This window comes from Gadus macrocephalus, chromosome 16, assembly GCF_031168955.1.
Source record: "Gadus macrocephalus chromosome 16, ASM3116895v1".
Lineage (NCBI taxonomy): Eukaryota > Metazoa > Chordata > Actinopteri > Gadiformes > Gadidae > Gadus > Gadus macrocephalus.
The window spans coordinates 5,875,377-5,890,050 of record NC_082397.1 but is presented as its reverse complement, the minus strand read 5'-3'; the positions used below and the strand labels follow the sequence as shown (position 1 = coordinate 5,890,050).

Here is a 14,674-nt window from a genome sequence, read left to right as displayed (position 1 = left end):
GGAGTATCTTGAGAAAATATCTTCTAAACAAGTAGCCTATCCTAAGACTTATTCCATTCATCCTTGTGTTTCTTAAATATTCATATATTTCAGTTGTTGAACTATTTCACCTAGTTACAACAGTATAACTTATTAACTGTATTCATATTGATAAGATAGTCAATTAATGATGGCCCATAACTGTATAAGTCACTGTACTCAATTCCCCTATAATCACTCAATTAAAGTAGGCCTCACTTATAATTCTACTCAAGCATTGAATGCAACTCCAAGTACAAGAACCATTTATTATAAGTACTAAAGTGCGTTAAAAGTAAATGATATGATATAATGTAATCTTCAGAGATTTTGGTTATACTGATTACTGTGTTGACGTTTATGGTTTAGCTTGAAGACACAACAGCAGAAAAAGCTGGCCAGGGCGGAACCCTGCAGGGTGAAACAGGAAGGTCCTTTGAAGGGCAGGAAGTGAAGGAAAACAACAACTGACAGATGAGTTACATGATGGCTAGATGGGTACTTTTCTTTAAAGAAAGATGTGGTTATTATTGTTACATTTAATATGGTTGAATTAGTGTTAACTAATGTCATCCGCCTCCCTGCCAGACCCCCTGTCTTCTGACCTTTCTTTCGAACAGTCCAAACACAGTCCCCCCGCAGGCCAACTGTTCTGTGTGCCAATCTCTGGCAGATATCACATCCCCCCAACTGTTTAAGAGAGAGAGAGAGAGAGAGAGAGAGAGAGAGAGAAGAGAGAAGAGAGGAGAGAGGGAGAGGGAGAGGAGAGAGAGAGAGAGAGAGAGAGAGAGAGAGAGAGAGAGAGAGAGAGAGAGAGAGAGAGAGAGAGAGAGAGAGACAAAGAGACAAAGAGAGAGAGAGCAGTTTGTGATTGGCCTTTTCATCTAAGACAGTAAGCCACAGGAAATACTGTTGATTCCTGCTGTGCATTGTGTCTCAGTAGAATAGCAAAGTGAGCTGTACATTTTAACTTGTGTTTTATATCCTTGATGCCAACCCATAAGGGTGTTTACAATTTACAGTTAAGTATTTTAAGTGTTAGTTTACAAGTAGTGATAAAATAAGTCTATAAGTCCAGACCAGTACAGTGGATTTGTTTAACGTGTTTACCTCCACCTGAAGGTAATCACATTTTTAGAAGATGTAAATTACTTCAACCACCCTCCACCCTTATCATTAATTAATTAATTATAAATCATAAAAGAGACAAAAGTATTGAGGATTACTAGATGTCTATAAAGTATAACCTTCAAAATGGCCGCACTGGCCAATTCTCCGATGCCATTACGGGAAAATTCTCCACCACCAAACCTAACCACGCCACTGTCGTGTGTGATATCAATACAATACGTGATTCCATCAAGTCCTGTCAATGGGAAGAGAAAGAAGAAGAGTATAAGCAATTGCACAAAGAAAGCAGGCCCGTACACTCTTGGGGTCAGTGGGATGCTCGTTCCACTCGGAGGTTGTTTGACAGTCTTTGAGAGGCGTTGGGCTGGGTGTATGGTTTGGACTTGTACTAGATGGGGATTGGCTTGAGGATTGGCTTGAGCCCATTAGGCAAGTACCAGTGACTTGAATCAGATTTGCGGAGTCACCGGTTGCCAGTGCAGAGTGTCTGGTCCAGGTTGGGCTTCAGAGGGTGTGTCGACATCCAGTGGGAGAAGTTGAAACAGACATGCAGAGATTCGTGCTTCAACCTGGGTGGTAGGAAGCTTGAGTAGCTGTGGTAGGAAAGCCTGAGTGAGTGAATGACATAATCCAGTACACAGAGGGAAATGGATGCAAAGAACCCTAATGGAGACCAGTTAATGAGACTACAACGAGCGCTCCGCTCAACTACCGCAGCTGGACACCTGGTGCCGCCATCGCTAAGAGCAAGAAAAGGTTGCGCAACAGAGGTTCAACTCTTCTCTGTTTTGACACAGTGATGGTGAAACAAGCTCCCTGCCAATGTCAGAACAGCAGAGTTACTCACCAGCTTCCACAAGAGACTCAAGACTCACTTTTCACTCGAGTTAAACTGGACTGCATAACCTCCCTCCTTACCCACAACTGCCCCACCACCTCCCTTACTCTCCTAAAAACATGACTTATTGTATGTTTGTACGTCCAGGCACTTATTGTACGCACGTACTGCATGTTGTACGTCCTGTCACTTAAAAATAGTAGTTAGCGTCATGTAGAATCTTTGTTGTATGTGGAGAATGGGTTCATCTAGCAAATGTACTTATTGTAAGTTGCTTTGGATAAAAGCTAACCCATCACCATGAACATCATCATTGTCATCATCATCATCATCATCATCATCATCATCATCATCTTCGTCATCATCATCATCCCCACCCCGTTTGGGTTTAGTAACTCCTCAACAATTAATCATTCTTTGTAACTACTGCATTGCGACTCCACAGTGAATAATCAAGAGCATAATATAAAAAGAAGAGTCAAGATAGCTAGAATAAACATAAAAGAAAAATAAATAAAGTCAAAGAAGTTCCACCCTTATCACCAGAGGGGAGGTGGGTTTAGATGTATGCTGGGTGATGCTTGCCGCGTTTCTCGGTTCTAATTTAGGCTGCTCCACTTCTTTGCACGTCTCGCCGCCTGCAGTCAAACCCACTCATCCGCTTCTCTTCTACGTCTCACTTTGGTAAAAGTCCTTCTCAGCTGCTGTGCCTGGCCGGATGTTATGTGGTTAGCAGTGTGGGAGCAATACGGTGAGCTCCCCCATCTATGCTATGGATGATGCGTGACCTACAAATTGGAGAGAGTTTAGACTTAGAGGGTTAGAGGGTTTATGACCAGAAAATGAACTGCAGATGGTTTAGTAAGAGTTCGTATAAAATAAAGTATTAGCCTATACTGCCATACAAGGAATACATCTTGTTTTTGTGATCGATGGCTCCTTTACAAGCTTTGCTTCTTCGTAAGGGACAGCAGAGATCTGCCAGGGTCTCGTCAAAAAAATAAGACGTCCGAGATGTTTAAAATCCATCATAAAAGTCGGTCGCAGGAAGCCAAATGTAAAGAGGCTGCTAATGAAATGCTCCCAATTGTCACTTTATTATTAAACTATAGGCCTATTGCTTTGACATGTTACTTATCATTAGCTGCATTCATATCTCAATATATGCGTTACATTAGCAATTGTGGTATTTTAAACAAGTGAATGTATATTTAAGCGGTGTAGTAAGGTGCAGATAGCCTACAAGCACGATATGGGCAACCAAGCACATAAAGCGATGTCCAGGAACATTTCCCGGGGCACCAAGCACCTAATGTTTTAATTGTAGGCCTATTTCAATAAAATCACGGAAACAAAATACAACAGTCCCAAACACACAAAAAATCCTTGTAGGTAACTTCTGTACCACAATGAGACTCCGTGGTGCCGGAGCTGTTTCTGTACAAAAAGTCCTACATTTACCATGATTTACGAGGAGTTGGTTTGGTGATAGTTGTGAAATTCGATTTGCTTTTGTAACGTCAGATCTGATTTTCTATGCTATTCGTTGTTAAGAGAATGTCGCCATCTACTGGTTGAAATACTTAGCTTCTGAGAGAGTTTTTTTAAAATAGATAAAGCTTGATTTTTTTTGTACGCGAGCTCATGTACACATTTTTTGTGTAGATGATAGCAGATCAGATGTAAGCCTTTACATCCTATTTAAGTACAAAAGTAAATATGGACGGGTCATTCGTAGAATTTGAAGTAAATCTAGTTGTACTTCTAGTAGTTTAAACGCTCAGAATTTCAACATTTCATGTTGGGTGGGGATGGGGGAAATACAAAGGTAGTTGGTATATCAGACAATACTTCTTATTGTAGGGTAGGTAATGATACATATCACATTGACAGACACCCATGTTAAATCCATGTCTGCTAAATGCCCTAATCATGTAATGTTTACAAGATGATCCCAACATCCATGGATGGGCGTGTTTTGCTGTTGACACACGTGACGTCAGCTAGGGCACGTAGTGAGCGGCGCATAGGGCGGGGGCAGTTGTGTTGGTTTCTTCTGCGACGCGCTGTGTGGAGCTGTAACTGCTTTCTCGTATCTACACTGTCGACTATCATTAAAGACCACAGGAATACAAGACCAAGTGTTACGTTGTCCAACCGTTCGTGCTGCGTTTTTCTTGTCGATAAACATCTCGAGTGAAAATGGGGAGCTGCCTCACGGTCGGACCAAATGAAGCCCTGGTCGTGTCTGGTAGGTGTCGCTCCTTCTCATCCTAGCCGCGGAGCTACTCACTAGTAGCCTTGTTTATCAGGATATCAATCGCTGTTGTAAACCACGGGACCCATGTGATTGGTGGTTTCCTGTCGTCGCTGTATGTGGAGTGGTTCCCCTCCCCGCGTATCAATGTCGAGCGGGATGTGCACTGCTTTCTAGTCATGCTTGCGTTTCAAATCCCTGCATGACAATCCCTTTAAAGACGCCAGATTTACGCGAGCTAAGCTAACAGTTGCTGTGTGTGTGTGTGTGTGTGTGGGTGTGGGTGTGGGTGTGTGTGTTGATCTGGAACGACCCTGGCACATACAAATACTCCGTTAGTTACTTTAAAACAGTGACTGTGTGTCTGTAACGTTATATTGTAGGCCCTTTGCCTTGTTTTCCAAGTTCATTTTCACAAATCCATGTTAAGAAGTACGTAATAGGTTTAGAAGTGAACGAGGACCCAGTAAAATGTGTGATAACATGTGCTGTGAGACTTGGTCAGGCCCGTTGGTTCTTACTTGTTTCACAAATATTAAGCTATAATATCACCCAGATGATGGAAAATAGGGATTTTATTATTCTGGTCAATTTAATAGTTGGTTTATGATAGTTGCTACATTTCTAGGGTCCGAATAGCCTCCATTGCCATTATGAAATAAAGACAACATACTTGATGAGAAGTTATTTTCTGCTAGATATAGACAGTTTGTCTGAATCAATTACACTTCATAGACACCCTCATAATCCATATCCATCTACCAAGGTTAAGCTATAGTTAACCTCTAAACCTCTGAGGCCCACCTGTTGCATATGGTCAGCAGGGTCCGTCATTACTATAAACAAGCCACCATGCTCTTCCTAAAACATCTTACGAAAGTATTAGGACCAACAACTCACCCTATGGGAGTGTCGGTCTCTAAATGCTGACCGTATTGTGATAATCCTAGACTATCAGCAATGAGACTTATAATTTCTTCAGCCCCCTCCTCCTCCTGTTCGACTGGTTGTTGCTATGTAATTACAGGTAGTGGTGGACTCAGGTGAAAGAAAGCGCTGTTTGCTTTAAACTACACATATTTAATGTTCAAGCTCTATCATTAGGGCTAACCTGGTGGTTAGCAAGGCTAGTACCTAATCGCATTGCTCCCTATTGTAACACGATTGGAGATTTGAAATTGCTATATATATTAGTGCAGTGGTTCTCAAACTTTGTTTACGGGCAGGTACCATCTTGAAGTTATTTCTTCAGCCATGCAGACCCTTTCATCAGCACAAAACATTTTGGAGAGGGAAACCCTTTTATTTTTCACATCACTTCTTGTGACCCAACCTGATGTCTCTTTATATAGTCAACAAAATAAATCATGGGTGGCTTATGACTGCTGGATTCAACTGCTTATTTCTCCCCGGAAAAGCACAAAGCCACAGAAGGGGGTCAGAGCTTGTGCATGTAAATCAGAACCTGACCACATCTAGGTCTTTCCGTTTTTTGCATTACTTTCTGCAGGTACTCATGCTTTCCTTTTTTCTGTACAGAATTTTCCAATGACCCCTTGCAATCCTTCAAAGTGAATCTTCAGTGAGCCCCATAGGGGTACCAACATGTGAGAAACACTTTATAAGTCTATCTGTTAGCATAGCTATTCGATCTGACCACCCCCTTAGGAGTTCAAGAGGCTCAGAAACCTGAACTCCCAATGGAAACAATATTCTGAAGCTCATACTCGTCAACAGCTCACAGTTTATTGTCGAAGGAATATATATTATCAGGTTAGAAATGTATTTACAGGTTGCCAGGAAGGGCTTAATTAGACAGGAAAGGCTCCCAGAATGATTGTTATTTAATTGGGCATTTGAAATCAATTAGCTTATTTTATAGGTTGTGTGGATGGCTTGGTGGATCTTAAATATGTTTGAAGCCTCCCAGAATATTCTGGGAAACACCAGGGAAATAGGCTGACCCTCAGTTTAGTTAAATCTATAGATCTGCTTAAAAATAATAAAATCTGCTTAGTTTTTCTCTTTAGAACTACATCAATGTTTTTAATCTGAGCGGTCAATCAGTTAGCGTGTCAGGGTTTGTTGTGCCTTATTTGTTACAATAACTTTTTTGCTTCCATTAGATTCACATAGAAGAACGTAGAGGGAATCGGGAAATTAAATATTGGGTTGTGCGCTCTGTAAAACCATTGGAACTCATACTAAGGTTAACCTCAAAACCTGCCTTACCTAAACAATGCCTCATTGTAGATGGTTCCCCTTCTGGGCTAACAGGTGCAACCAGTTTAAGCGTTTTAATTGTATTCCATGCAAAAAAATGTATCCCTCTAAACAGACCCAAATTCACTTTTTGTTCTGTAACTGCTGTTCAATCTATGACCGCGTTTTCTCCTTGGTCTCCTAACCTCAGGAAAGATTCTTCACAGTTTAAGCATTGGATGGTAAAAGGATATATACCCATACTGTAACTTCACCTCAGGTGGAAGGTTGATGGATCAGTAACTTTGGTAAACAAAGCGATCCTCTGTATAGAACACGATTCTAATTGCAGGTCAACAACATGTGTTGGAGATTTCTAAACACAATGTTCGGAAATCCTCCCAGATTGGATAATAGTCATTCATTTATTTTATTTTGTATAAATAAAGGCTATTCGATCTAGCTACAGTATGTTGCATTGGTTAAACACAAGGTGGAGAAAACATAAGTCCCTCTTGATTTTATAAACGGTGCGAGAGCCGAGTGTAATCAGCTGGCCGTGTTTGGCAGCAGCATAAACAAACTGACTTTTGCTTTATTGGCCCAAGCTGGAATTTTCCACTCATCACATGTCATATGGCTTAGGTTTTGGGGTTGAAGGTTTCACAATAGGCGCTTCGCACATGATTCGCTTTTAGTCACATGATGATAATGGAACAAACTTATGAAGTAAATACTTTGGCCTACATCTATGTCCCAGAACCATTGCTTTAGTGGGTTACTAGAGGCCCTGGTGAGTCTACACATGGGGCTATAGGTTAAACCATAAGCTGCCTATCAATGGTCAAAACCCTGTTTTGCAAATGAACGCCTCATTTACTCTCTCTCCCTTTTCTCTCTCTTCTATGGTTTGATTGTCCTCCACCTCACATGGTCACTTTGAATGGGAGCTTCTACGAAATGACTCAATGTGGTGCTATAACTCAACTGGTGGAGAATGCTTTTAAACGCCAGGATTGGGGGCCGGATTCACACTTCCATGCTCAGATTTTATGTACTCATAGACGCTTTGGATAAAATCGTCATTACATAATCATGTAAGATCCTGTTTTCCCAAAAAGCGTAAGTGTAATGGCCGAAGAATTTAAGTTGCATCATGACTCCCACTCTAAACGATCAGGATCGCACAGAAAGAGAAGGGCACCCTGTTTGGTTCACCACTAACGACCTCGTTGCTGTTCCCTTCTGTACCCGCAGGTGGGTGCTGTGGATCGGACCAAAAGACCTACATGGTGGGCGGCTGGGCGTGGGCGTGGTGCCTCATCTCCAACACACAGAGGTGACGCTCACTTATACGTTATCGATCATTCAGCAAAGCCAATCAGACGGTCTCTGGACTCTGATGCCCGTTAGGAAGGGTTTTTGTTGGTGGCCTTAGCTGTAGCTATGGCAACCTTTTTAGTTAGTTAGCGAGTTACTTATTTATATCTTTTGCTGTTCGTATTTAACTTATTTGCTTATCTCTCAATGTTTGTTTTTTTCCTGGACTTTAGATTAACAGGTGAAATTGGATTTATGTGTGCAAAATAAATGTTGATTTATTATCGCACATCCCAACCACTATAATTATTTCAATGAATTGTATGCAGGTTGGTGCATTCCTACCCCAGTGCTGTTTGACTGTTGCCCTACATGAATGTGTGAAGTGTTCTGTGACCCCTCTCAAGGGCCATAAACCCCTCGTTTGCTGTGACTGTCTCGTATTTTTGCAGTTTACAACATAGTTTGACTAATGACTCTAGACCACACTGCCAACGGTGGGCCACTTCCTGTATCGGCAGGGTTTTTCCCGTTGGCCCATTTCTTCTTCAGTGGTGTTTATTTATTTAGTCTGTGTTGAGTTCCGCTTTCTCATTTTGTTTCATTGATGGAACAAATGGGGAATGTAAAATATGGTATATTTCTTTTAAAAGTGTAGCCATTACAACATGGCACTGAATGACTCCCATTCCAGCATTGATTCATGCGCCGCTCACATTCTCACATTAATTCACTCACATTCACACACTAAGTCATATGAAGCGATGAGCCGTCCTGATGCTGCCAGTAGACCTTCCCGGTGCTCTGTGTCTCAACCCGTGTTCCCCCGACAGGATAACCCTGGAGATCATGACCCTTCAGCCCAGGTGTGAGGATGTAGAGACGGCAGAGGGCGTGGCCATCACTGTCACAGGCGTGGCTCAGGTAACACCTTTTGATATCACCTAGTGGCTCCTTGCACTTTTATCCGAAAGAGCTTAAAGAAAATTGCGATACATTGAGCAGCAAGTAGGGTGCTAAAGGGAAATTTTCCTTATGGCCCTGACACACCATTCCGACTGCCGATCGTCGTCAGAAAAGGCAGGCGGACCATGGTCATGGCCGATTCGACATGTGAAGTCAGCGGAAAAGAACCCAGACGGGCTTGATAAGATCGCAGACGGCTTTGACGACGGCCGATCGCACCAATCTGGTTGGTGTATCAGGGCCTTAAAGGGTTTTTGAAAGTAGTCTGACTTTTTAGACTTTTGGAGTTTGACACCAAAACCTTTCAACTGTCTGGGAGTCAAACAGCCTAACGAATGGGGCTCTCAAACCTTTTCATTTCATGACCCAAAAGACATGTTGGGAATGTAGACCTATAGTATACAATACAATATTACAATAAATGTCTGTGTTGTGTCATCAACTCAAGACTAAAGCGTCGTCGGTTAGAGACACACCTTCAAGTTGTCATGGGGATGCAAATCCCAGATTTGCTGGGCTGCCGCACCGAGTCAAGCCACGGCCGTATTGTACAATGGGGAAAAAGAACCATCAGAGTTTTCTGAGAGTGAGGCCGCTACCCACCTCCAACTGGCTCATGACCCGTTTTGAGTCCCGACCCAAACCCGCAAGAGACAGTCGTGCTGACTTAACCACTACTGCCCCCCTGTTAAAGACACTTGGAGGTGAGATGTGATGCAAGTTTCTTTGTATATTTCTCCAGGTGAAAATCATGACAGACCATGACCTGCTGGCTATTGCCTGTGAACAGTTCCTGAGTAAAACGGTGACTGAGATCAAAGCTGTGGTGCTGCAAACCTTGGAGGGACATCTTCGCTCCATCCTTGGTAGGGACCTTTTTACTGTGCTTATAGGGGAGTGCTTGTACCGGAATGGCCTTGAGAGACCTTCCAGATACTCAAGGTTGTGTTTTGCAGTTAATTTCAGTCCGGCCCTGGCTGGACGGTTATGTATTTCCCAATGTTCAGGATTTGATTCAGAATTTGGCCACATTTCAGAGCTGCATTCGCGATTTGTGGTTATGACCAACTATGGGCAGTCGCGTAACTGATTGACGTATTCACAACCAACCTAGCACTGGCATCCATTTGTCGCTAAGGTCGGCAAACCCAAAGGGAACTAAGTGATCATAAGTTCGTTCGGGCACCCCACTGTGTGGTTGTTTCTAGATGTGGTGCCGAGCCTGTCTTGTGTTTGCACTTTGCAGGCACCCTGACGGTGGAGCAGATTTACCAGGACCGAGACCAGTTTGCTAAGCTGGTGAGAGAGGTGGCCTCCCCCGACGTGGGACGCATGGGCATCGAGATCCTCAGCTTCACCATCAAGGTATGGACAACAGTCATAGACACGACGTCAAACATAGTGACACCCAAGTATTTTCCCTTGCATGCCAACGCCAAGCTGGCTGCTCCTGAAAGTGTGCGTGTGTGTTTTCTCCAGGATGTGTACGATAAAGTAGACTACCTGAGCTCCCTGGGAAAGACTCAGACGGCGGCTGTCCAGAGAGATGCTGATATCGGTGTGGCTGAGGCTGAAAGGGATGCTGGTATCCGGGTACGTTAACACGGCTGTGTCCTAAGATCATTCAGCCATCAAATCATCCATTCATCGACCTTCTGAAAGTCAAACTTTATTTATAAAATGTTTTGCATGGAAATCAGGGAGTAGGTAGAACCATAACCATCTTGGGAACCTGAGAGTACAGGTGTCGTAATACATCCCCTGTCCCCGGCCCTCCTTCCCACCACAGGAAGCCGAGTGCAAGAGGGAGATGATGGACATCAAGTTCCAGGCTGACACCAAGATGGCCGACTCCAAGCGAGAGCTGGAGCTGCGGAAGGCCTCCTTCAACCAGGAAGTCAACACCAAGGTTTGCATCTTAGGTTTTATTTTGTTTATCCTGCCTCTAATGCATTATGGAGGCTGTGGCTAATTAGCGATAGTGGATACCATGGTTGCTAAGAGCTTGCTCATCCTGAGTATGGAAGACGGGAGCATCGTGTGTGTGTGTTTGTGTGTGTGTCTGTGTGCGAGCCTGTATTTGTCTCTGTGTGTGCAATGCGTATTTCTGTGTGTTTTGTCTTTTTATGTGTGTCTTGTGTGTGCGTGCATGTGTTAAGCTGTGTGTTTTATAGAACGTGACAAGATGCAATTACCCTTCCTGGGTCCCGGACTGGACACAGCAGAAGGTAAAGTAGGCCGGCAGTAACATTAACACCTGAACCCTTCTCCTCCACTGTCTCCTCCACCAGAAAGCAGAGGCCCAGCTGGCCTACGAGCTGCAGGGGGCGAAGGAGCAGCAGAAGATCCGGCTGGAGGAGATCGAGATCGAGGTGGTGCAGAGGAAGAAGCAGATCACCATCGAGGAGAAGGAGATCGACCGCATGGAGAAGGAGCTCATCGCCACCGTCAAGAGACCCGCCGAGGCCGAGGCCTACAAGATCCAGCAGCTGGCCGAGGGACAGAAGTCAGTGTCTTTTCACACGCACCTCAACGTAGTTTCGTTCACTTCACTTGACATCCGCTTGATTTGGAACTTCGCACAACAGCACAGTGTTCGACCGAGCCCGGGAGAAAATGAGGCTCCAATCGTGTGGTTGTACGGCGTGTGTGTGTGTGTGTGGTCCACACCTGCCGTATATGTATGGAACGCATAATGAAGGACCCATCTAGAAGCGGTGTTGTGTTATTGTTGTTCTGCCCAGGATGAAGAGGGTGCTGACAGCGCAGGCAGAGGCTGAGAAGATCCGGAAGATCGGAGAGGCAGAGGCAGGCTCCATCGAGGCGATCGGAAGGGCCGAGGCTGAGAAGATGAGGCTGAAGGCCGCCGCCTACCTGCAGTACGGAGAGGCTGCCCAGACCGCCCTAGTTCTGGAGGCCCTGCCCAAGGTAACGCATGCATGCACACAAATACATACACACACTCACGCATGCTTGCACACACACACAACCTTCATTCAAGCTTACATGTTCAACTCACTCGAGTATGATCACTGTGTTATCTCATTCGTTCCTCATCCATACATTCATTCATTCACCCCGACCCATTTTCTTCCCCCCCCCCCCCCCCCTTCCAGATCGCAGCAAAGGTGGCCGCTCCTCTGGCCAGAACCAATGAGATCATCATTATGACTGGCGATGGGAGTCGCGTGACTAGCGAGGTCACCCGCCTGTTGGCCGAGCTTCCGGTCACCGTCAACGCTCTCACTGGCGTGGACCTCTCCAAGGTAAGCCTGCCGGCAGTCAGAAAAGGCCGCAAAGGGTTTCAGGACCAGACCGCCACGGTGCATTGAGGAACACTGCCCTCAAACAGTTCCTGGAATTGACAGTTTCTTTGAATCCAGCGATGATATATTTGCCTCTCTGTGTATGTTTTTTTTTAACAGATCCAGTATTTATCTACAGAAGTCGTGAATAAATATACAGTGATGCATGTCCTCTGCTCCTTTGAACAGATGCCATTGTTGCAGAAGATGACCAACGCTCAAGCCTAAACACAAGTGACGCCACATCAGTCCAACATCAGTTGTATGCACGCTCATAGACTGCCTTTTAATACACTTGAGGAATTCACTTGTTTTTATATACATATATATATATATAATACACATATATAAATATGTATATATATCAAACAAGTGGGTTTTGAGAAGACCTCTGGTGCCTTACTTTCTACAGGACCAGAAAATCAGCATGTACTGCTGCTCCTTTTTTTAAACGTTTTATTTATCATCCTTTACATTTTTTTGTGTTTATAGTTTCTTGAGTTGTGCATTACGCTAAAGTGACATCGTTTTTTAAATGCTTGATAATTGGAGTAGGTCCTGTTACCCAGCCCCTTACCTTCAAACCCTTTTTTATTGTTTGAAATTGATCCGTAGGTCAACATCACCATGGTAACAAGACTCCTTCTCTTGTTGTTATCTGCCCTGGTCTTTTGATTCATACTCACATGTCTCTCTCTCTCTCTCTCTTTCTCTATATTGGCTAAAAGTGAACCTCACTTTCCCCTCCTCAACTACCTTACTAACACTAGATTGTGTGTCTACAATCGCCATGGTTCACCCTGATGTTTTTGAAGCTTTGATCTCTAAACTCTTATTCAGGTTATTTTATTTATGTATGTGCATACATTTCGAATTAATGCAAGAGGTGCTCAAAATTCTTTTTTGAGGAAAAAAAACTCTAACTGTACAAATGTCTGGCGTGGGGAACACATCACTTGCCAGAGATTTGTACCAAATGTTAGTTTTACTAATTTGTATCACAAGGACTTATGTTAGTCCTAGAAAAATTACACTTCATATTCCTCTTTGGAAATCAAACTGAAAGGAATACATAATTTGTGTCAGCGCTATGTTGTGGTAAAGTCTTCTTATATAGATATTGAGTATATGTTTTGTAAAATCGAAGTAAATTGGTCCCATGTGAGGAACGTATCGGTAACGGGGTGTTTAAAGGAGGGAATGAGGTGTCAGCTTGGTTCTCCTGGGATGTTTATTCCAGCGTGTGGATTGTAGGGACAGTGAACGCTGCGCTTGATGTGAATTGATTGGTTTTGAGTAAGTGGCAAAATGGCTATGTTTGGTTCTTTAATTATTATCAAGCGAATAACTAGGTAATAGCAGAAGACTGGTGACATAATACTGTTCTATTCATAAATTCTTCTATTCATAAAATAGAGTCCAAGCCATGTTTCTACAGTTACTTGGTCTGCCTCATGCTTTTATACTTGTGCCAGAGATATATATATACGTATACTTACTTACTGTTCAAATACATGCTGGTCAATATTATCCTATTATATTCAATACTTTCACGTTTCTATGCTGTTCGGACTAGTAAAACTAACCCACTCTATCAGCCGGCTTCATTTGTATGAAACAAAAACATTGAAGGCCGTTGACGTTTAGGGACTGACTTCTGCAAGCTGTTCTGTTTAAGTCGTTTGTGTGGTGTTGCTTCCCGTTAACCTTCACTCTGTAATTAATGCATGGACACCCTTCCACTGATTGGTCACGTGACTTGTGTCTCCAGATCCTTATAGGTTTCACAGCTGCTATGGCTGTGTCCATTGAGCTCAAAGGCAACGTTAGGACGTTTTCAGGTCATGAGCCATACCGGATGGACTCCCAATCACAAAGCTTGTACTGTTTATTTCGTGATTATCTTCCCCTGTTGCTCTCTTAACGACAATCAGGAAGAATCCCCGATGGGCCCAACCTAAGTTCTTGGGGTGATCCATCAATAACTTGGGGCCTCACACCAAACGCATCCAGTTGATCTCTTAAGGCTGTAGTTGTAAGTTCTCAGATCCATTTAACAGGCATATGTGTGGGTGGGTTTGGTATTGGAAGTAATCCTTCAGCCTCTCAGGAAGCCACAATAGTATGCCCCGAGACATGCTTTACCCCCGTTAAAACAACTTACTAGTACTCACTCTGACACGGCCAAACGTAGAGTATTTTACGTTACTTTTAAACTCTTGTTCTTGGATACAGCATGAGTATGAGCCAAGGTGGAATGACAGTGAGATTTTCAGTGTCAAATTATTTCTGTCCACTCCTTTCAACTATAGGGGTACTCCAAAAATACTGTGATGTTATTTGTTAATGATCGATTTATTGGATATCCTACCTAACACCTCTAGATCTAATGTATAGCTTTGATTCAAAACGTTTTTTAGAAGACACTGTGTGAAAATCTTTGTCCAATGGCTTATTGTTATTAGCTTGTTATAAATTCACATATCTCAAATGACCATACGAGATTGTGCATGCCATCCTTGTGCTTAATTTGACCGTTTTTGACAATTCATTATTCTGTCACTCAAATAAAACCTTAATCTAAAAGTCTCCGATGTTAAGTGTTTTTTTCTATTTGTGATGTGGATCAGGCTGCAA

The 14,674-nt window shown here is 43.2% G+C and overlaps 2 protein-coding genes across 2 annotated transcripts in view; one reads left to right on the top strand and one right to left on the bottom strand.

Moving 5' to 3' along the window:
- The window catches only part of galnt17 (polypeptide N-acetylgalactosaminyltransferase 17), a 10,351-nt gene extending 8,464 nt beyond the window's left edge, over window positions 1–1,887 (bottom strand). The window contains exon 1 of the mRNA XM_060075807.1: window positions 1,875–1,887. Coding sequence (XP_059931790.1) covers window positions 1,875–1,887 — 13 coding nt within the window. The remainder of the gene's footprint in view (window positions 1–1,874) is intronic.
- A 2,110-nt stretch (window positions 1,888–3,997) lies between these two features.
- flot2b (flotillin 2b) lies at window positions 3,998–14,626 on the top strand. The gene is made up of 11 exons (XM_060075786.1): window positions 3,998–4,238; window positions 7,704–7,785; window positions 8,600–8,690; window positions 9,475–9,598; window positions 9,979–10,097; window positions 10,212–10,325; window positions 10,522–10,641; window positions 11,024–11,238; window positions 11,477–11,660; window positions 11,849–11,998; window positions 12,227–14,626. Exons 1-11 carry the CDS (start codon window positions 4,190–4,192, stop codon window positions 12,263–12,265), a joined length of 1,287 nt encoding a protein of 428 aa, XP_059931769.1. The 5' UTR covers window positions 3,998–4,189; the 3' UTR covers window positions 12,266–14,626.
- Window positions 14,627–14,674: the final 48 nt, after the last annotated feature.